Raw genomic sequence first — 23,798 nt, 5'->3', positions numbered from 1 at the left:
TAGTTTCTTTGAAATGATGAGAAAGTGTTTTCTTATTTAAACTGGAAAAAGCGTGCTATGGATAATACACACACAGTCCTTTTTACACAATGATTATTTGTGGGAGAGGATTTGCATATACTGATTGTGGTTTTGGTTTTTTGCTGTCTGTTGGGTAAGGCTAAATCATAATTCAACATGTTCTTAAAATATATTCAAATACTGGACGTATTCTGGTTGAACTCATGATTTAGATGTACACTGAACCAGCAAAGGTCTAATTGCTTGAGCATGCTCAGTGGGCATGGAATATTGACTGACAGTTGGTGGGAGGGGTGTGGAATGGGGCAGAAAACCAAGGGAGGAGGAATAGTATCCCTGAAGAGTGCTGTGATTAGCTAGAATCCTGAACAGAAAATTTGTTGCAGGTCCCACTTGTGTGCCACAAGCAAATTAAGCAGTTTCCTTTCATTAGAATCCCTCCCTTTAAAACTGAGGAAGTGTCCCGTCATAAGAAAGACAACAGACTAACCTTTGTATTTAAGTTCATTAAAATCCCGGATATTCTGCACGTTGATAGGATCAGCGACATCTTTTGATGACGGTCGTCTGACTGGAGCTTGCATACGAAGCCTAGCCATCTCAAATACATCCATGTTATATTTATCTTTCCTCCTGCTAAAAATAACCAAAACCATGCTTAGAAAACTAACCTCAGAATTATGTAGGTTCATTTATAAACAAAATGGAAATAAAAATTAGAGAATTGTTGAGACATCTGATTCAGACTGGAGTTTAGAAGCCGACTAGGAAAGAAATGCAGAAGCCCAGTTCAGTAAGCATACTAGTTACAGAGTCATATAAAACCACAGGGCAGGGACAGGCAATGTGATCTATAGTAGTACTTTGGACAGAGACAGTTTGCCTGTCAAGTTTCTGCCCATTGTGCCAAAAGTATGCTAGATGTGTAACTAAGCTGGGCCAAACTTTGAGAGATGAAACAACTAACAAAAACTTTTATGACCCAACACTTACTAAATGCAACATCACAGTCTTAACATTTGCTTAACTTCATATTCCTTAGAGGACCTGCAAACCTTTCTGGATACAATAGGTTAAGAAAGGAACTCAGAATGAACCATGTGAAGCCCCAAAGGGCCATTAACTAACGACAACTAGAGTCACAAGTAGCTTTAAGGTGAGAACAAAGTCCTCAGTCTTAGGCTCTCTTGTGCCTCATCAACAGATTTGTGGATCTAAGACCTGGTGCAAGGAAAATTCATTGCAATGAAGCACTGACACCGTGGCTTTAGTGTGGATGAGAAAGTCTTGGGAGTCCGTCCCAGAGCCCACTGCTTCTAACATGAGCTCCACCCTAACTCTTGCACCAGCAAAGAGGCTATAGGGAGATTCCACTAATGGATTATTCTGCAATTTTCTCCTTGCACTTCAACAGCTGCAGGAGGTGCCAGGATCAGACCACCTGGGTGTAATTTACAGAAGTGTGTAAAGCAACAAAGGGCAGCACAGCCAAAGTCCCTTGTCACTCCTTCCACTGGCAATTTTTAATTCCAGGGGAGCATCTATAATATTTGCTCAATTACATATTGCTTACCCAATAGAAATTGCACACTCTACAAAACGCCTAAGTATAGACTGAAAAACACTCACCCTTTCGCTGGCATGTCATCATCATCACTGTGGACTTTCAACAACTCTTCCTGGAGTCGCCGCTCTTCACTGCGAAGCTGCTTCCTCATCTCTGACAGCTCACTTATTACATTCTTCTTTTCTTCTGTAATTCAGTAGAGTAACAAAACAAAAATGATGCAGAATACCCAAGGAAGCATTTTGCTTGGCCAAAAATCATAGCCAAAGAAGTGACATATTCATTCATGGCATACAGATTTCTTACCATAGGCACGTAGCTGGTTTCTTCTAGCTGGAACTGGAGGAGATGGGATTCTGGGAACATCCTAGTAAAACATTAACATATAAATTATACTAAAAATGATTGCGTCAACAAAATGAAAACAGTAACTTCGTATGGCTCATTTTCATTCAGTCTAAGAAACAAACATTCACAAGCTCAAAGAAGAGGTTTGATCTTCTCATAACAGACACTGACATACCACATGGCAAACTGCTTTTGAGACCAAGAGGAGTTTCAAAAGCAGTCTCTGTGCACCATGAGCACCTAGGTGTGATGCAGGAGAGCAATGACTGAATATGGAAAAAGCATTGTGGGTTAAGCAAGGCTGCAACTTTTTTTGGTTACAGTGCATATCAGGGGCTGGTATGGCACAAGGCATGGATCCATTTACCATGCAGCCCCTCCATCTACTGGCCAATTTATCACCTAGCCTATTTGCTGGAGCCAAGTTCTCAAGGCCAACCACACCATGCTCTGCTCCCGTGGGTCCAGTCAGCAACCTGGGTATGAGGCAACTGGCCCCAGCTACCCAAAGCTGGAAGTGCCCCCACCCCCTTATGAGAGTCCCACGTACGCTATATATCCTGCCCAATGCCTTCCCTCACAAAAGGCAAAAACCTTGCAGGGGTAGGCCAGTTATAACTACGAATAAAATTTCTCTCCAGCCCTTTCAACCAGGGGCCAACAAATGTCCAGAGAAAGAGAACGTACACCAAGAGAGGGAGAGAGGGTAGAGGATATGGCAATGGCTGGAGATGCAGCCTGGGCTCAAGGGGAAGAAGTTTTCCCTCCAGGTTGTACCCTGAGTCCCGCCCCCAGGAACCAATGCAGAGCCCCTATTGGCTTCTTGGAATGGGTACTGCCCAGGCTGTGGTGCAGCTGCATCAACCAACTGCACCTTTTCCCTGGCCTCTTGCACCCAAAGCAGCCCCGGTGGCCGGGGAGTAGACTATTCAAAGAGAAAGGAAAGCACAAAATCAGATCAGCACAAGCCCCTTAGAATCCAAATCACTGATGACAAAATTATCAGAAGGTTGCCAAGATATTAGATGTCAACTGATATTGGTGGTATTTTCCCTCCATCAAATACACCCCCTGGGGTTTAAGTCAGGATGCAAAGTGCCAGAAATGCATTCATGGAATATATATGAATAAAAGGCAAACATACATGTGTATAGTAAGACATACGGCTCTCCACTAAAAGAGCCCTTTCTTCTTTTACGACAGCTTTGTTCTGAGGAGATGGAATCAGAGGAGAAGGTTGTCTAGAAATCTGAAAAAATGGAGAGGGGAGAGAAGATTAAAATTTCCTGCTTAAATAGCAACTCAAAAGTATTTATATACCGAGGAAAGTCTTTCATCTGACATGATAAGCTTTGTCAGCATCTATTTCCAAAAGCAAAGCCCACTTGGCTTATCTTTTAGGAATCTATGGCTACAAAGAGAGGGGTACTGGGAAATTAAGGAACGAAATGCTCAGGAAATGCAGGGAAAAGCTTGCCCATTTACCCTAAAATCAGATAAATAGATAGATAGATAGATAAAGTTAAAAGTCATTTGTTAAATGTATACTCCAATGTTTAAATTCTCTGTTGCTGCTAACGATAAAGACTCTAACTTCAGTTGATTAGGAACCTCAATTGACTCAGCTGCACAGATATTTTTGGGAAGGTTTATGAACATTCCAACTATGTAGAAGGTTTTTTTTTAATATTGAATACACAAAGTCTATGGGATATGTACAGCGATGTACCATTGGAGGAAAGAAGTAGGCAGCATAATCAAAGAGCTTGCCCCTTGTTGGACCATGTTTAAATCTTACTGTTTGGGTGGGGGATTACTGTGAGGAAGAGAAAGGAAAACGGATACTGAAGGTATTGCAAAAGATATACACAGGTTTTTTCTTTGCGCATGCAATATCTGCTTAGCATATATAGATTTACCTTATCTTTCTCTTTATAGAATGAAGCTATTTCACATTATGTAATAAAAACAGGCCCTTTTAGTGTTCAGTTTTGTACCCTGGGAAGAAAAGGGGTCATAATTGCTATGGGAGGCCCCATCCACTGCACCCACTCACCTTCCATATGTTGGTCAGAGCATATGCAGGTCCTCACATATAAACTTCAACCATGCAGTCTGTAAACCCCATATTTCCATTGTACTGAACACAGAGGGCTCTAAGCATGTCATGTGTTCTGACCAGGGGCAGGCCCTACACATCCAATCCCATCCATTCCCATGCAAAACTAACTGAATGCTTGTACAATATTTCTGAATGTTACCATTAAAGAGCTAATCTGATAAACTGAAATTCAGCAAATTAAAATATTAATCTTGATATGATATATCTTGGATAAAAATGATCTAGGTTATGACAGCCTAGAAATTTATCTCATTAGGCTTGGTGTGGATTAGATGGAAGGAGCTGGTGAAATGAAATTTACATGTCCTTAACTGTCATTTTAAGAAACAGGCCTAGCCAAATATGGATGCTCAATAACTTAGTCAGGTGGACTGCAGAACTCTCTGGAAAGCTGTGTTTGTTGAGGGTGCTCATGACCCTCCCCCCTCCCAGTTCCACCACCTAATAACAGAAGCATGAGAAGAACTCAAAGTTCAAATTGTTGCTTTGAACTCATGAGTCTTTGGTGTCTAATTCTTTTGAATTCAAGCTATAAAAGGGGGATACTTCATTCTATACATATGGAATATGTACGGTTCTTTCAACAGTTTTCAAAATTCGTGAAAATTTTAAAAGATGAAATGCTAGTAATATGAAAGAAGAGGTTCTCTGCATAAATGAAAATACTGTGGCAGTGGTAGTTGAGGAGATGCCTCAACCCAACACAAAACAAACAGTAATGGGTACCAATCATCAATGTACAGTCATAGCATGTGGAAGGCAGAAAATAGCAGTATGTTCAGGTTAATAACCAAACTAAAAAGATGTAGGACTTACATGAAGACTAGGTTTCTCCAAGTGTGAGTTGATAAAGGGGGAAAATATAAACCAATCAGCATCAAAATATCTTTCCATCCCTGCCATGCATCATCCTATGTCGCTACGTATGTTTATCAGTCAAAGCCAAGTACCATGCCCTGTCATGCTACTTGAGGATAATAAGCACAACCATCTCAATCTTCTCACTATAACTCAAATTCCATGCATGATGCCGCAAGGAGGTGGTTTATCTGATTCTTACAAGGAAGATCCTCGTTGCACCCTCTACATAAAGAGAGCAAAGCTAATCCTAGTTCCATTTCAGTGTCTCTGTGAAGAAGATCCACAAAGAATACAAAAACCACCTGCAAATTTTCTGTGCTTTTGGACATTCCCAAAGATGGATCTATGTACCAAGATTTGACATCCTCTATGACAAAGGAATGATAAGTAATTGTTTATATAATGAACTCTTACTAGTGTCCAATATCATCAATGCAAAGGTTTCAGCATGGATCCTATAATTTACCAGATATAGTTTTGAAAAAGGATGCATGTCATGGTACTGCCCATTCCCCGTTGTTGCCATTGTTAAACAATGGGGTGGGGTCAGAAATCCTTGACCACCTACTTCAAGTCACACAGAGGTCTAATCAACAAATATTGATCTACGTTCTGACCATCCCTGGCACAGAAAATCAAATTTGACATTTTTATGTTGGCAAGGACATGACAAGAGTAAATTCCATGAACATTTTAAAATGTTGATAGAAATGCATCTACTAACATTGCAATTTCTCTCTCATTACTACTACCCATTTAAACTTATGCTCTCATATACTTAAAGGTAAAGGTAAAGGGACCCCTGACCGTTAGGTCCAGTTGCGGACAACTCTGGGGTTGCGGCGCTCATCTCGCTTTACTGGCCGAGGGAGCCGGCGTACAGCTTCTGGGTCTTGTAGCCAGCATGACTAAGCCGCTTCTGGCAAACCAGAGCAGCGCACGGAAACGCCGTTTACCTTCCCGCTTTTGAACTGCTAGGTTGGCAGGAGCCGGGACCGAGAAACATGAGCTCACCCCATCGCAGGGATTCAAACTGCCGACCTTCTGACTGGCAAGACTTAGGCTCTACTTAGTAGTCTTCAAATGGTCTCCTCAGACACCTTTGCAGTTCCTTGATATAAATGCAATTTGTCTTTTGAAAGAATTATCGTAGTTTTAGATTCCCCAATTAGGAGGCACTTTTGCTCATACAGAAATTCACTCTTCCTCTCCCCCTCAGTCTACAGCTCCTCCACCCCTCAGAAAGCCATTCTGGAGGTTCCATACACACACCTAAAACCCATTTTTACCAGAACTGTAGGCCTGGGGAAGGAGGAGAAATAAATTACCCTCCTCAAATCCAACCCAACAAGGAAGAATTTATGAAATATGATTACCTTTTCTTCTCCAACCATTACATGTCTTTCATTTTCACTATTCTGCTGGAGCTGTTTATCCAGCCTTTCTTCCTCTTCCGCCCTTTTCCTCTCTCCCTCTTTTCTTCTTTCTTCAGCTAATCGATACAGTTCTTCATTTTTTAATCTTTGCTATGAAGATTAAAAAGTGACGTTGCAAAAAGCAAACAAAACAAAAACCAGTATGTTTAGCAAACTTTGACTGCAATTTGAAAAATACAGAGACTACAAAGTTCTTTTTCACTTAAAAATCAGGAGCAATCACATGACTGCACTGGAGGTGCATCTGCAAAAGTTGCCCTGACACTGCAGTGAATGTATACGTCATGTGGCCCACTGAAATCAGTAAACCTTGCTTTAATCCCTTTGTGGGACTGAAGTATAATTTGTGGGGTGAATAATAATGAACAAATAAACATAATCCTCTCTGTCACTAGTTAACTAGCAAGTCCTGAAGGAAGAAGTGAGTATCTGGTGTACAATGAAGGAAGATTACTTTCAACAATTCCCTCCTTGACATCCTTTAGTATTATTACACTGAGTCTTTTTTTTTTTAATGAGATTTCACAATAATTTACTCCATTCCAGGGGCACCTGATTCTCTTTAAGGGAGGAAACCTATCACATCTATAGAAGTCAGATACCTCACCTCTTCTTCTCGCCTTCGTTTCCTCTCTAATTCCTCGTCATATTCTCTCTGTATTTTAGCCCTCTGCTCAGCTAGCCTTTTGTCTTCCCTTTCTTCTTCAAGTCTTCGTTTTTCACGCTCTTCCTCTTCTCGTTTTCTTTTCTCCTCAATCTACAAAGGAAAAGACCAAATATTTATCTGCCAGAAAGAGCAGCTAACAATATTCAAGCCTTTACAGAGATTATAAAATCTATTTTAAGATCTGCATCATGGCTATAAGTGGAAGTCTACCCATCTCTACCCATGCACAGATAAAGGAAAGTCTTTGATCCATTACAATATTTTGCTTTGGTTCTTAATTAATAACCATAGATTGCCTTGATACCATCTACCAGGCAGCCTTATGCACCTCCCCCTTTCTATACAGGCTGCCAACCCCACCTTCTCAAGCCACAGGGAGCCCTAGCTGAAAAAGTGTCTTGGCCCCAGTCGGCAAAGCATCAAGGCAAGTTAAGAAGACATGCAAGGAGAGGGAAAGTAGCATCCACTCATTTAAAACTTATCCAACTAATAAGGGGACAGTAAGATGACTATGTGCTAGGAGCCAAATCCTGTAAGAACTTATCTTAGGAGCTAAATTCTAGGGGTAGGAAGTCTGTAGAAACCTGGTGTTCAGCACTATCCTAGAAGAGAAGCTTGAGGGGAAATAGTAAACTAGACTAAAATTTCTAGTTTTGGAGAGGGGATAAAAAGGAAATTTCACTATATATACACAGCTCCACACAACACAGATCTAGCTAGTTACAATCAGCTTAGTTTTAAAAGGTTTAGGCTTAGCCTTCTGTAAAAACATCCACTCCAAGCTGTTTTCCTTGGTTATAAAGGTTAGACTGTTCTAGTAAAAAAGACTCAGTTGAGTCTTGTTTTGCTTGTTGCTTCCTACTGCAACACTAAATTTTGCAGGATGAGGTTCTCCCATGCAAGGTTCCTGCCAGCCAAGCCCTTTTCTATGTTATTCAGTTTCCAAACATACCTGGGGCAAGGGGGCTTCCTCTCTACCCCTCTTGGCATTCAGTTTGGTGGGCACTAAGCATGCTCATGCTCAGTCCCTTCCCCACTCCTGCCCCCACAGCCAAATTTCCTTCTAAAAATTAGGTTTGTTTTGCAGATTTGGGGTTTTTTCCCAAGCCTGACAATACTGGTTTTGTATGTGCAAATGATGCTCGTTTGGCTACATAAAAGAATCAGCACTTGGATAATGGATTCATTATAAACATACAGAATACTATATGAATATATATATATATATATATATATATATATATATATATATAAAACCATGAGCAGCACTGCTTTGCAAAATCTTTAAAATTTATTTTCATTAATACAGGTTTGTTAAATTAGAAAAATATTTTATTTCACTTAATATCGATATACACACTCACCTGGAAACGAAGAAAGTTCTTGTACGATTCTTGCCGCCTAAGCTGCTCCGGTGTTGGGGTTTCACCAAAAATGTTACCACGAGCAAATGGGGATGTTTGTGTATATGTGAAACCTATTTTTTAAAAGAAATAGTTTGCAAACATTGTTAAACCTGTTATCTCACAGAAGATTTCAAACTGAGGTTTGATATCTTGCTTTAAAGAATACTGTAACGCTGGCAACATTAACCCAATGAAACTTGCCTTCGCAACACGTGAAGCTCCCAACAAAAGCAGTCAGCAAGTGCTGTAGCGTGAAAACAGCAAAACCTAAAACGCCTGAATTATCTGAGCTTAAAAATAAAAGAACTAGGAAACACCATCTGGACTAATGGGAGCAAATTAAAATCATGTGTATAGCAGTTTCCAGATCCTTAAAAGAAACTCTTTCCCCTATTCTCCTTGCCTACACATGTGGACATGCAGGCTGTGGAACAGGCCACTGGGGGAATGGGAGGTCAATGAATACCTAAAGCCCTCTCTATCAAAGCATAAATGACTTGCACCAGGCTATGTGCAAGAAGCAAAGGGCAGGGGGACACGTGACATGTGCGCAATCTCCTATTCCCCTTCTGAGCCTTCTGCTCAGTCTGTGCACATATCTCTGTACAGGTGTAGGCAATAAGATGGCGGAAACTGGCTCCTTTGAGCTTGTGGGAATTCTCTGCATTTGTGCACTATGTCCGTGGTGTTTTAAGCTATTGAAAAAAAAGGTTTGCCATATATTTCAGTTTATTAATATTTTTTTAAAAAATAACTATTTCCATGGGGGAAATGCATCTGATAACCCCACATGCAAGAGTAATCTGAATTTTATTTCTGAATTCCCCCTTAATTGTACTTTAAAAATACATTTGTAAATTAGAAAAGTAATTCTATTACAAAACTTAAAATCCTGGCATCTGCCTCCAAGCACTTCCATGTGGTTGACGAAACAAGAAAATATAATAATTAGGCTGTGGGTTATTAGTTTCTTTTCTCTAACTCCCAAAAATGCATTTAAACATATTATATACCTTGCCATGCTCCATGCTTGTGAACACTGATGTATAATCCCATGTTTTAAAATAGTTTTCAACTTGTTAGTAAAAATATAAAATATCCATGGACTATCAAACGGCATGCATTGAATTGGAGATATCTGCACACCAGACCACTTAGCACTAGTTTTCTGGATCATGGCTACAATGTACTGTATATTATGGTTGGGTTGCAGGTGGACATAATCAAGCTCTAACGATCTTATTCCCAAATAATATTTTCTTGAGCATTTTTTACCTCTTAAAAAGTGCCCCCTTTTAATGTCACTTTTTAATGTCACTAAATCAAGAATGAAACTTTTTTTAAGACGGCTGCTTCTTTTCTTCCTGGCAGAAAACTGGAACTTGAACACTGGTATTCAGATGCTAAAGAAGCAGGAAAGAAGGAAGGGGACAGCACTAATAGGAAATAATTTACGCATGACCCAGGGATTATAATGCATACAGAGGAGCTTCCTGTTTCTCTTTCTTCGTTTGATGGGAGACACTGTGTAAATGCGCAAGGAACCCCTTGGGTGTGCACAGAGTGCTTTCACAGTGGAGAACAGGAATACAACAATATTTATCAGTGCAACCATACAAACAGTTTCTAGTACTGCTAACTAAACCACGTTCAAGAGCATTCAAGAAAACATACAGGATTGTCTTCAGTGGAAAGTACAGCATAGGAAGAATGTACAGTCATTCATCAGGGACACAACACACATTCGCAACTGAAAATATGGTATTATTTAAACCTGCTATTTTATTTGAAGATTCATCTGTATTCTCAAGTCTTGGGGAGGCCAAACTTAGGTCAACAGATACTATAGCCCTTTTATCTTCATATACTCGTGCCTCTGGATTATGATATGCATCTTCATTTTGCTTGTGCATCATATTCAAGTCAGCTGAAGAAAAGGGGGAAACAGCCATGTATAATATTTTATTCCAACATGAGGCATGTTTATGACATAGTTCCAAGCCAAGAAATGTCTTTCCAGATCTACAGTTAAGAGGAAATACAAAGGCCACAATCCAAGGTAAGAGCTGCAGGTGCTGTGTAGTGTGTGCTTTATGTAAAAGCTCACTAAAAATCCAAAACAATCTGTTATGATCCATTATTTATTAATTTATTAATTATTATTATTATTATTATTATTATACTAAAAAAAGATGTTAGCACTACGTTTAAGCCATAAATGGAAGGTCTCGGTACTTTAATGTATTGATGCAATGAGGTTTTCTGACGTTTGCCTAACAGAGTTGTCTCCAGATTGATCACCTCTTCACTTGCAAATTATTTATGTTAAAGCTGGCAAATATCAACTACCGTTCTGATTAAAATATATTTAATAAACACAATAAAAATTCCAAACTACTAGCAGGAGAGCCACAGTATTTTAAAGAAGATAAAAAAAATCTAGGCATAATTAGATGTTTATCCTTTATCAATATAAAATGAGAAGCAGACTCAATTATGAGACTGGTAAACATGTTTAAGAAACCACCACTATGACTTTAAAAAGCTTTGTGCGGGAGGAAGACTCTGTATTCATAAGCCTGTCCTCAGTGTATTACAGTATTTTCTCCTCCATTATACGTCTTCCTTTCATTCCTAATGCTACCTCTTGCCACATTTTGCCAAAAATGTCATCCTTATAAGCGCAGCTCCCACTAAAAGAAGCAAAACTACTGTTTGTCTAAATAAACAGAGCTGATTTCTTCCATGCTGTAAATTCGCTGTAGTACATCCATTTTACTCTCCTGTCAAGTGTCATTTGTTTCTCAACAAATATAAATATAGACATAAACATAGATAAAGTAAAAAGAAAATCCCCTGATTTCCAACATACTTATGAGGTTTCCTTTTTTATCTCTGAGAGGAGCACCGCCACCTCCTTTGCCCCAAGGATTGTAAGTTCTCATTTCAGCTTCTAATTTGGCCTCATACCGTTCCTTTTCTTCCTTCTCTTGCCTGCGACGTTCTTCTCTTTCCCTTATCTGCAAAAAAGTATCAGCATTTGGCGTTACAGGTCTCATTAATACGATGAAAATTAATATTGAATTCAATGTAAGTTTAAGCACTTACAAACAAATTTCCAAACAAATTTAAGCTTCTCACCTGTTGTTGTAGTTCTTGCTGATAAGTTAAAGTAGCCTCTTTTGAGGTCTTTGGTTTTTCTTCAGGAAACATACCCAGACCTTTGGGCCTGTCATCTGCAATTATTGCTCTGATTTTACTTCTGCATTCAAAAAGAGTAAAAATGCAATGTCTTTTTAAAGAAAACCTAAGCGTGTTACTAATTGAAACCTGTCTTTCTCAGTTGATACTTTATTTTCACTACACTGTTAATTTATGATCTAAAAAGCGGTTTCAGTTTTGCAGTTACATTCAGAAAGCTGGCAAATTTTCCACAATTCCATTTCAAAATCAAATAGCAAAACAGGTAAGAGGAGCAACTCCAGAATAGGTCCTACAAAATATCTTCCAAGACAATAACGTACATTAACATGGCAAAGAAGTTATAAGCCACTTACTCTCAGCAGCTAGCAGTGCCTCTAACCAGAGTGACACTGGAGGAGCCTATGGGGAGTGTCCAGGGACAACTGGTATCAAACTGTATGGGAAACCGCCCTATTAAAAAAACTAACCAACAAACTGAAACTATCCTAGGGACAAACCAAAGAGAATGCTTGTACCCTTGTGTGCCCCCCCCATCACATATACAGTGGTACTTTGGGTTACATACGCTTCGGGTTACATACTCCACTAACCCAGAAATAACGCTTCAGGTTAAGAACTTTGCTTCAGGATAAGAACAGAAATCGTGCTCTGGCGGTGCAGCGGCAGCAGGAGGCCCCATTAGCTAAAGTGGTGCTTCAGGTTAAGAACAGTTTCAGGTTAAGAACGGACCTCCAGAACGAATTAAGTACGTAACCAGAGGTACCACTGTACAAGCCAAGAAGACAATGACTGATCTTTCCTGACAACATAAAAATCAATATGGCTAACAACACCCCCTTCCCACAAACAAAACACACTGCTACCAATCAACTGCAACCAACCCTACCTTGGGCCCTTTGACCTCTTGCTCTGCCAACAAAAATAAGACACTTATCCAAGTGACACTGACAAAAAAGCTCCACTCATATATTTTTGTTTAATGCCTCCTTCACCTTCCCCCTCTCCTAAATGTCTCTTTCTCTACTTTCCCCCCCCCCCAACCTCACATTCTCTACAATAAAAAAAGTCTCCAACTGATTGTACTTGATTTGTAGGAAGGATGCTACAATTTAAAAACAGAGACACTGAATGTACTTTTGTTACTTATAGAAAATCTTTCAAGAAAAACATCTTTTTTTAAAACTCACATTCCCAAATAAAGAGCCAAACAATGCTAAACTGATCTTATCAGTACTTACGCAGTCATAGGAGGAGGTCTTTGAAAAGCATCTACAGGGGGAGGTGCAGATGAAGGCTGCATCCCTGTTATACCTGGGCCATCTAAAACAATCAAGAGACCCAAAACTTAAATCTAGTTATTAAAACTAGTGTTTTACAGTCTGGACAGTTATTTTAATATGTTATTTTATTATCTGAAGAACATAAAATGCTGGCATGTCAAGAAACTGTGCCAGCCAGTAATGTAAAGATGCATTTATTTATAGAAATATTTCTATAGCACCATAGCATAAAATATGAAGATGGTGTAAACAGCTAAAACATAAACATGATTATTATTATTATTTTTTAAAACTGAATTTAATGGATTAATATGACTGGCTATCATTCTTGCTAATCGGAAACTCAGCTGGTGAGTGCCGTCTGGAGGCAATAACCTCCAGAGAGTGTATTACTATAGTTCTACACCACTTGGTTAATCAACTTACAATATGCAAGGCTGGGGTCCAAAGGGTTCCTGGCACCATAGTAGTAGTATGCATCATCATATGGAGTTCTGTAGTTATCAATCAGAATTGGTGGTGGAGGTGGAGGCGGTAACGGTGCAATTCTAAATCCAGACAAAAATGACAGCGTATTTTAAAGGGGGCTTTTTGAAGCATGCCTCACCACGAGAGAAGAAAAAGTGTGAACAAAAATATCTGGCCATTTTTTCCCATGCAGGAATTCTGTCACTTGATCATAGAATCTTAAGTTGGAAGTGTCCCAAGGGCAATGCAGTCCGACTCCCTGCAATGCAGGAATCAGTTAATGCTTCTCACCGATACTAACATGCCAACTTCGTTCTAATCACTGCCCACTTTTGATGGTTGGTAAAGTGCACTGCTTCAGAATACCTAGGCTTATCACAGGGCAAAACGTACTTATGCCTGATTTACGTGCTTCTAGGACCCAATACCCACCCCACAGTGTCTCTGTATAAGATAATTATATAGCACTATGCATTTATAGCTGTTACACAGTTGTTTCAGAAGATTTAAAATACCTTTCACTCAGTGCTTCCAGTTGTAGCCAAATAATTAGCTGCTTGAAAAATGATTCCCCCCCCCCCAATAGCATGCCTACTGCAAAATGAAGTAATGCATGAAAAATGACCGTGTGAGCTTCTACTGGGTGGTGCCTCTGATAAAAAAAAAAACCCTCTCTGTTCCATGCCTGTGGAATGGTAGTGACATAAAATAGTTTATTTTAATGCACCTTTTGCTTTTTTTCAGAAACCTGATGTTTGATTGATCTGATGACTGGGCAGGAGGTGATTTGCATTCCCATCAGAACACTGGGCTGCTGCCCAGCACTTTGTCTGCTTAATGTTTTTCCCTTTTTGCAGCTGCCAGCAAAATTGATTGGAACTTTGGGGAGCGGGGGGAGAGACCACTGGGGGTGATCACATTCCTGGCTTGAGGGTTAGCCACCCTTGCCACAGACTTAGATACCTCACATGTACCCAAACATCAGGCAACTGCAAAGAAAACATTACAGAAAGTCACCTGGGAGCCAACATTTCTCCAAGAGTAGTGGACAACCCTCTGTGGAACTCTTCATTCACAGGTGAGATAGGAGGTGCAGATATGGAGGTGGGTCCAGGTGTAGGAGTTTGAAATGCTGGTCTTGGTCTTTCTGGTGGTATTCTCTCATCGGATATTCGTGGTGTTAATCCCAGTTCTTTCAGTCGGTTAGGCTATGGAAAAAAAGTTGATTTATTATTTAGGTTATTAGAGTGCACAAACTAGTTAAGTACTATGAACCATTTCAGAAAATAACATTTTCCAAAAAGGAATGTAGTGCTTTAAATATCACATTTAAGAACCCACAGAAATTTTAGTATAAAATTATTTTTCACAAAGTAACTGTCATGCTAAACGTTTAGTTGAACATGCTAGTAAAAAAGATAATTGATCATCAACGCTTGTGTTAATCTTAGAAAATTTGGAAACAGCTATTTCAAAGAAGAAGCAACGTAGTTTGGCATTTAATCTAAAGGAGAAAAATAATGAAACATACCCAATAAACATTTCTAAAAAACATTAGCTATTAAGAAACACCACCAAATTATGTTTTTATATATATCCATTATATTAGTCAAGATCTTCTTAATGCTTTTTTTTTTTTGCTTTTCATTTTAAAAACACCACAATATAGTATACCCTTATAACTCTGCTAAATAAAAATGTTTATTGACGGTTGGAAGAGGATATAAAAGAAAAAGAGGTGGTACCATGCACTTAATTCAAAAAGCATGTAGGTTTCAAAACTATGCCACTAACTACTCCATGGTTTCCCCAACAGCTACTGTGTAACTTGTTACTGAGCATGTTGAAAACCTTACTCTGAAAACTAATGTAACATGAAAGGTCTCAGGGGGATTTGTGAAGATTGATTTCATATTGAATTTCTGTATCACCATGTTGATGGCCAGAAAAATGCTGATAGCTCTGGAACCTCACATGCCTGAAGTAGGCACTATACACCCATCTACGTAGAACAGTTGTTGACAAAAATAGCAGTATGTTAAAATGTTTACCTTCTCTTCACTTAGCTGCAAGACAGTATATACAATATTGTTAGTACAAGGCAAGTGTGGGCTACACCCAATTTCTAATAGATTTTTAATTGCAAATGTTTTTGCCTAATAGAAGAAGAGTTGTCTAGTCAGTAGAATGCCTTGCAGCATTCTTTGGTCGGAATCCAAGGGGGAATTCTGAGCACTAGCAGTTGTTTCCCTCTTTTGGCAAGTTTTTCAGACTGCTTTTTGGACCTAGATGAATCTGGAGACTGAGAAAGGGCACTGTTTTTAAGAGGCAGAAATAAAGGCATAAGCAAACAAACCCTCCTGTATCCATTCCGGATATCCAAGCATATAACAATCTGTTTCTAACCAGGGACCTCTTGTATCATATGTCTACACTTGTTGCTCTTAGCTAAAGCTCTACATAAACTCCCATACTGAGCTATGTTAATTCTCAGAAGTCAGAGGCACATTGAAACGTATTTATATCCCCCCCCCCCCAAGATCTCTTTTCTAGGGCTTAGCCCAGACCACATAGTTATACCAGAAGGAAAACTTTTAAAAGCAGCAGAATAATTTAAATAGATGGAAAGTACTGCCAACTTTCAGTCACCTAATGCAATGTTGACGCTTATACCCAGCCCCAGTTATTCTTTTAACAAGGTATTAACATTTACTAGACCTTCTTTCATAGCCTCTTCTGAGGTTACATGTTCTACTGAGTGCACTACCACAACAAAATCCCCAATGCAATCATTGTGTGTCCTATGTGCAAAAATAGTTGTGTCCTCTGCCCCTTGTTCACATAGAAAGTATGATTGACGGTACAGGACCTGTCCAGACACTGCCCCTTCCCTTAGAAAGAGCCCTTGACCCTTATTTAATTCTTCATTAGCACTTGGCCCACAATCCAATTTTCCCCCATCCAACACACCTGAAAGGTTTGTGGCTAGCTTTGCTGAGGTGGGGTTGTTTGGGGGTTTTTTATGGAAAAAAACTAGCCTCCACTTCACAATGGCATTGTGGACATCTGGGAGTGATGTAACACAGCATTGTCCAAAAAGTGCTGCATGCAACAGTCACTAGTTGAGCATGAAAACTTCTGCTTCCCACCAGCTTCAGATACTAGCCTGTTCAGAAACAGCTTCTTAGCTTAAGCAGGAACTATGTTGCAGGCCTTTATGTGGTTCGATAATTCTTGGTTTATCAGCCTAGGAAAACCATAATATACTGAAATCCTACACAAGTGGAACCTCAGAAACCTGTGAAAAGAGGCTCTGTGGACAGCAGAATTATTTTCACCAAGTCCTTTGACAGATATACATAAGATGAGTATCTTCTGTCAAGAGACTGTGTCAACTTACACTAACAATGTTCAAGTGTCACAATAATTCAATAATTCTTGGATTATCAGCCTAGGAAAACCATAATATACTGAAATCCTACACAAGTGGAATAACTTCAGAAACCCGTGAAAAGAGGCTCTGTGGACAGCAGAATTATTTTCACCAAGTCCTTTGACAGATTTACATAAGATGAGTATCTTCTGTCAAGAGACTGTGTCAACTTACACTAACAATGTTCAAGTGTCACAATAAGCCATAGTATACTGGGACTCACATGAGTCGCAGTCTGCCTTGCACTTGCACACTCCCCACCACCTCCTTCATGGCCAGGAGAGGAACTTGGAAAGTTTTTTTGTTTTGTTTTGTTTTCCTTAAACAAAGTGGCTTATCATTTTGTCTAAACTGGGGATACCGGCTGACCCAAACTAAAGTTTGTAGTCAGCTTGTTTTGAAACTGATCATAGTTCATCTCAAAAAACGATTCCCTGCTTTGGATAAAATGACAAGCCGTGTTTCAGGGAAACCAATAGTAAAGACTCCAAAGTTACCTTTCCAGCTGCTTGTCAGGGGAGGGGGAAATGCGCAAGCCCAAGGCTCACTGTTCCATATGCACATCATGTTAAGTCATGATTTATCATGGCACAAATCCAGTGTTGAGTACTTATAAAGTTAACTCTCCTTGCTTACAAAGAGGCACTGCCATCTGGCTTTTGTTCCAGTCAGTTACTTGCCCCAAGGCATTTCATTTTTATATCAAAATCTAGGAAGCAACTTAAAGAGTCCTCAAATCACATGTTTGCCATGTTGTACAACAGGTGTGGGGAACTGGATGCCCATTCCCATGTACCTGGTTTTCCCCTTCTCAATTTTATCTTCACAACAGCCCTGTGAGGTAGGTAAGGCTGACAGACTGTGACTTGCCCAAGGTCACCCAGTGAGCTTCATGGCCATGTGTGAATTTGAACCCTATACTTTCAGGTTACAGTTCAACACTCTAACCACTGCACCACATTGACACAGATACATTTTTAAACGGTTAGCTAAACCTGAGAAGAGCTGAACATTAAAATTCCTCACCTTCTTCTCAGGGTCTACAACTCCAGATGCAGCAACTGGGAGCTCAAGCTCTTTTTCACTATCAAAGAGAGAAATACACACAAACACACAGAAAAGATAAGGACAGAAATATTGTGCATAACATTTGTATCTTACCCTTTTCTCAAAGGAACAATGGGTGGCATACAATGGATCCTTTCACTTTATGGCCAGAACAATCCCGAGAGTTAGGCTGACTTAAGAAGCAGAGTTTTAACCAAGGCCACTTAGTGAGTTTCATGCCCAAGCTGGGATTTGAACCCATGCCTCCCTGGTTCATAGAATCATAGAGTTGGAAGAGACCACAAGGGCCATCCAGTCCAACCCCCTACCAAGCAGGAAACACCATCAAAGCATTCCTGACAGATGGCTGTCAAGCCTCTGCTTAAAGACCTCCAAAGAAGGAGACTCCACCACACTCCTTGGCAGCAAATTCCACTGTCGAACAGCTCTTACTGTCAGGAAGTTCTTCCTAATGTTTAGGTGGAATCTTCTTTCTTGTAGTTTGAATCCATTGCTCTGTGTCTGCTTCTCTGGAGCAGCAGAAAACAACCTTTCTCTCTCCTCTATATGACATCCTTTTATATATTTGAGCATGGCTATCATATCACCCCTTAACCTTCTCTTCTCTAAGCTGAAGCACCCTCATCCAACGCACCACATATCTCTGGATCTCTCAGAACAGAACAGTTAAAATAACTCATTTATGCTTAAATTTAATAATATTTTCCTAATAGTCTAACATATAAGTTTTTGAAGAACCAATAGAAACTTGTTTCAGATTACATTGGTCTAGTGATTAGTCAACCATATCCCTCATTATATTTCCCATGTGGATTCCTTCCTACTTTCTTCAAGGGACACATACTGAAATGAAGGGGAAGGAACCAAGGTTGAGGCTTCTGTTCTGCTTCAATACTTATCACTCATCAATTTGAATTATTGTTAGTCCAGTAGCTTCTGGTTACCGTCTCTTATTTCTTTGTTGCTCTGCAATTTGTTCCATCAGTTCTCGCCTATATTGCTCTTTTCTTCTCTGGATAAGCTCTCTGTCTTGACCACCTAAAAATGAAGATAGTAGCTAAAATATGTACAAGTTGCTCTTCTAGTATCATAGATACATAGATTCTGCTAAAATTATGCCATAAATACAACAGAACTCTATCACCTGCAGCAATTCCACTACTCCTAAAATCACTACTGTACTTCCAAGAAAACGCATTTTCTAAACCTCTTTCCCCTGTTCTCCTATTTTGACAACAAAGATGAACTATAGATCTCTTCCTGCCGTGGGCACAATCCAGACTAAAGATGAATAAGCACAAATCCCACTGAACATCATTGTGCCGGAGAATATTTCGCACTCTATAGTTTGCAACCAAGGCTAAAATCCTAATCACATTGAATTCAATAGTATTTACTTCTCAGTAGATGTAGCAGCTAAAACCATTTTCATATGAGTGTCAAAGTTGGAGAAGCAGCTGAACAATTGTCAGAGTGAAGCAACTGCAAAAGAATGTAGTCATGCCTTCACCAGGAGGCACTTAAGCTTGAGAGAAAACAAAACGTAAGAGATCCAATTGCAAATCTCCCACATCCTACCTGGCTTAGCCCTTGAACTGTAAATCCAGGCAGAAGGCCTTCTCGGTAGTGGCGCCTGCCCTGTGGAACGCCCTCCCATCAGATGTCAAGGAAATAAACAACTATCTGGCTTTCAGAAGACATCTGAAGGCAGCCCTGTTTAGGGAAGTTTTTAATGTTTGATGTTTTATTGTGTTTTTAATATTCTGTTGGGAGCCACCCAGAGTGGCTGGGGAAACCCAGCCAGATGGGTGGGGTATAAATAATAAATTATTATTAGTTATTATTAATAATTATTTGTTATTTAAATATTTTGTTGGTGCTCTATTTCAGAAACATCAATTTATTAAAGTGCTAGACCGCGGCCATTTTTCTTCAGCTTTGTATTAAAATGTTTTCAGGACAGGAACAGGAAGAGGGTGAAACATTTCTTCTAACTTTGTACTCTGGGGTTTTTACAATCTCTAACCTTTATAAGTTACTTAACCTAAAATCCCAATAAAAGGTATAACATATTATGGCAGTTATCACAACACAACTTCCCCCGGTAGGTAGATTATACATACATACCAATGATTAGTCCTGTTGCATATGGGGTACTGCCAGCAGCAGCTTGTGCTTGCTCATTAGTGCCTTGGCTTCTGACATGAGAAAGAAGTAGATAATAGGCCAATCAAAACAAACTACATTTAGTATGCAATCCTGCTGTCAAGAAACTCTAGTTCAGGGCAAGGCAAGTTGCCCCTAGCAACTCACTGGTTATCTAAAGAATCCAAACCTTAATTTAAATTTGCATCACTAAGGGTTGCAGGTGGGTCAAAATAAGCAATGGCAAAGATTTCTAATGTGATTCCCAGGGCACATTACCCAACCATAAGGAGAAAATATCAAAAAGGAATGCACATTAAATTTATGTGCTTGTAATTGCTAAGCTGAATCATGGATTTAGGTGAAATCTCTTATATGATAGCCTCTGCATAACTCCTATGTATTTTTACCTTTTCAAACTGTGATCTCTTTTGGCAATTTTGCTTCTGATCAAAGAGAAGAAATCACTCTTTTTAACCCAATGGAACTGAATATACCATTGTAGAAAAGATGGAAAACTAATGAAGAAGTTGAGGTGTTGGTAATTGCCAGAAACAGAGGTTTCTCACAAATGTTTGCTGCAGGGTGGTAGGAATTTGGGGCCCTCATCTTTGCTAAAGCACTAAAGCTCTGGACATCCAGATAACAAGAATCCTGCCTTCTCAGAAAGTAATTGTGGACCGTTTTTAAAAACAACACATTTCTTATAACTGAGATTTATGTCACTCTGACTACGTAACCCACAGAGGTAGTACAGTTGTCAGAGCTTATAGGAAAATGGCCAAGAATCAGAGTGAGATGAAGTCACAGAGGTGTGTGGATTCTAGCATTGATGTCCACTGAATATATATGTTCTCGCCTCCCTTTCAAAACTGCTGCATCGCTGCACCCAGGATAGAAATGTAGACTTAGTATGGTGGAACACAATGCTCTATTCTAAATGCACAATCATATGCTGTAGTTGAACTGAATTGATGTAATGGTATTACCACACCATATTCCAGTGCCAGCCTTAGCTTAAAAAAAATGAAGTTTACAAACATCCTTCTTCTGGACTGGAGGTGGTTTGTTTCACTCAATTAACATATGGATAGCGGTAGAAAAGGGAGATGGCTCTATTTCTGTAATTTGCCAAACAGTGTGCACCTGTTTTGCAAAATAAAGGAGGTAAAGGTAAAGGGACCCCTGACCATTAGGTCCAGTCACGGATGACTCTGGGGTTGCGGCACTCATCTCACTTTATTGGCCAAGGGAGCCAGTGTACAGCTTCCGGGTCATGTGGCCAGCATGACTAAGCCGCTTCTGGTGAACCAGAGCAGTGCACGGAAATGCCATTTACCTTCCCGCCGGACCAGTACCTATTTATCTGCTTGCACTTTTGGCGTGCTTTCAAACTGCTAGGTTGGCAGGAGCTGGGACTGAGCAACAAGAGCTCACTCTGTCACGGAGATTCGAACCGCCGACCTTCTGATATGCAAGCCCTAGGCTCTGTGGTTTAGACCACAGCGCCACCCGCATCCCAATAAAGGAGAGGTGATGCTAAATGCACCAGCAATCAGGTGTTCTTAATGATATTAATAGCAGGACTGGGGAGTTGCTATGAATGAGCACAAACAGAAACTGTTCTTTCAAGTCTGGTAACGGGTTATGGGGAGATTTTCAGAAGGGTCACACCATTCTTTTTCTCTCCAGTACAGTCCCAACAAAAATAGGGCACCCTCATATTGGCTATTAGTTCTTGTAAAAAAAACAAAAAAAAAACCAGAGAGTGACAGAAAGGTGTCATGTCTAGTTTGGCCCAAAGTGCCAAAAAGTTAAAATTACCTTTGAGCATGAAAGACCCGCAGTGGCTTTTTGTCATAGTCACTTTCATATCGAAATCTAGGGTCCATTTCATCGTCTATTTCAGGTTCATGACCTTCATCAAACCTGTGATGCCAAAAAAGGAAACTGGTTATTGATGGTCATAATGTGTTGATTTATAAGGAAATACCGAAAAGAATTTTGAAAAAAAGGGGGAACTACAAAGTGCTGACGGATGTGTTGCAGGCGAAAGGAATCATGTTTAAGTGGTTATTCCCGGAAGGCTTGTCTTTCACCTTTAGAGATAGAAGAAGGATTATAAGGTCAACAGACGAGATGGAGAGATTGAGGAGAACTTATAGGAAGGAACTGGGAGGGGAGGGGAACCAGCTGAGAGAGGAGGTACAAAGCGGTTCGGAGGAGAGGTCAGTCAGTCCAATTGAAGAGACGTAATTAAGGAACAGTGAAGTTCCAGTATACTAGAATCTTAGTATCACTACTACTATTTCTGACTCTGTATTAAAGGCGCGGACAAATTACATAGTATTAATAAAGTGATTTGAAATTTGATCTCACCAATTAAAATATATGAATTTAAATATAATCTCTTGGAATGTGAATGGATTAAATGATAAGAAAAAAAGAAATAAGATAGAACGGGTGCTGAAGAAAAGAAAGTGGGATGTGATATGCCTACAAGAGACGCATATTGCACAAAAGCATGAAAAAATCTTAGTGAATAGAAGATTAGGTAAAGAATATATTGCATCAGACAAAAGTAAGAGAAGAGGGACCGTCTTGTATATAAATCCAAGTTTGACAGCAGAATTAAAATTTAAGGATGAGGAGGGGAGAATACTAGGAGTGCAAATAGTTAAGGATAAGAAGAAAATATTATTAATAGGAATATATGCCCCGAACGATAATCAAATGTCCTTCTTTAAAAAATTATATGGAAAGCTGGAAGAGTATAGAGAAGAGGAAATGGTAATGATGGGAGATTGGAATGGGGTAACCTCATTGGAATGGGACAGATCACAAAGGGCGGTTAAACCTAGATCGGGGAGATTGCCAGTAAGTTTTTTTCAGATGGTTGAGGATTATAATCTGAAAGATGCTTGGAGGGAGAAGAATGGAAAAGAGAGGCAATATACATTTTATTCTGATGCAAAGAGGTCTTTTAGCAGAATTGATGCGATATGGGTTTCAGGTAGCCTAATACCTAAAATAAGGAAGGCAGAGATTATGCCAAAATCAATTACGGATCACAACCCAGTGATGTTGGAAATAAGGGATAATAACAAGAGAGATATAAGGTGGAGAATGAACGAGAGGTTACTAAATGATGAAAAGATTGTAATAGAGGCACAGAAAGCGATGAAAGAATTTTTTGAAATAAATATGACAAAGGACGTAGATTTGAAAGTAGTCTGGGATGCAAGTAAAGCTTTCATAAGAGGCTTTTATATAAAGCAAAATGCAATTCAGAAAAGGATAAAAGAATCTAAATTAAGGCAAATTCAACAAGAGATAGAGAAATGTGAGAAATTATTGGTTAAAACACCTAATGACATAACATTAAGCCAAAATATTAAAATATTGCAGTCCCAGTTATCTACATTATTATCAAATGAAATAGAAAGCAAATTGAAATGGATGAAACAAAAATTTTTCGAATTAGGAAACAGACCAGGCAAGTTATTAGCATGGCAGATAAAGAAAAGACAGGAGGAAAGACAAATAAACAAAATAATATATCAGGGGAGTATATTGGATACAGAGGAAAAAATAAAAAAAGGTTTTTTGGATTTTTATTCAAAGCTATACAGCAGAGGTCAGGAATCAGTGGAAGAGATACAGGATTACTTAAAAAAAAAGAAGATACCAAAAATAAGTGAAGAAAATATGAAAACTTTGAACGAGCCGATAACAGAGACTGAAATACACCAAGCAATTATTAAACTTAAAT

The 23,798-nt window shown here is 39.3% G+C and overlaps 1 protein-coding gene across 1 annotated transcript in view; it reads right to left on the bottom strand.

The window, feature by feature from the left end:
- Nucleotides 1-23,798, bottom strand: part of CSPP1 (centrosome and spindle pole associated protein 1) — a 57,538-nt gene that overhangs the window by 11,960 nt on the left and 21,780 nt on the right. Inside the window, exons 9-27 of the mRNA XM_033155342.1 lie at nt 21,851-21,955; nt 20,009-20,079; nt 18,826-18,919; nt 17,840-17,897; nt 15,432-15,446; nt 14,398-14,588; nt 13,339-13,460; nt 12,871-12,952; nt 11,570-11,690; nt 11,301-11,448; nt 10,203-10,355; nt 8,387-8,499; nt 6,963-7,112; nt 6,296-6,445; nt 4,875-4,889; nt 3,081-3,185; nt 1,895-1,955; nt 1,651-1,774; nt 512-657 (exon numbers count right to left, since the gene is read on the bottom strand). Of these exons, the coding sequence (XP_033011233.1) occupies nt 512-657; nt 1,651-1,774; nt 1,895-1,955; nt 3,081-3,185; nt 4,875-4,889; nt 6,296-6,445; nt 6,963-7,112; nt 8,387-8,499; nt 10,203-10,355; nt 11,301-11,448; nt 11,570-11,690; nt 12,871-12,952; nt 13,339-13,460; nt 14,398-14,588; nt 15,432-15,446; nt 17,840-17,897; nt 18,826-18,919; nt 20,009-20,079; nt 21,851-21,955 (2,024 nt within the window). The remainder of the gene's footprint in view (nt 1-511; nt 658-1,650; nt 1,775-1,894; nt 1,956-3,080; nt 3,186-4,874; nt 4,890-6,295; nt 6,446-6,962; nt 7,113-8,386; nt 8,500-10,202; nt 10,356-11,300; nt 11,449-11,569; nt 11,691-12,870; nt 12,953-13,338; nt 13,461-14,397; nt 14,589-15,431; nt 15,447-17,839; nt 17,898-18,825; nt 18,920-20,008; nt 20,080-21,850; nt 21,956-23,798) is intronic.

This window comes from Lacerta agilis, chromosome 7 (genome assembly GCF_009819535.1).
Source record: "Lacerta agilis isolate rLacAgi1 chromosome 7, rLacAgi1.pri, whole genome shotgun sequence".
Classification (NCBI taxonomy): Eukaryota; Metazoa; Chordata; class Lepidosauria; order Squamata; family Lacertidae; genus Lacerta; species Lacerta agilis.
The sequence above is the reverse complement of the archived record's forward strand: the minus strand, read 5'-3'. Positions and strand labels throughout refer to the sequence as shown.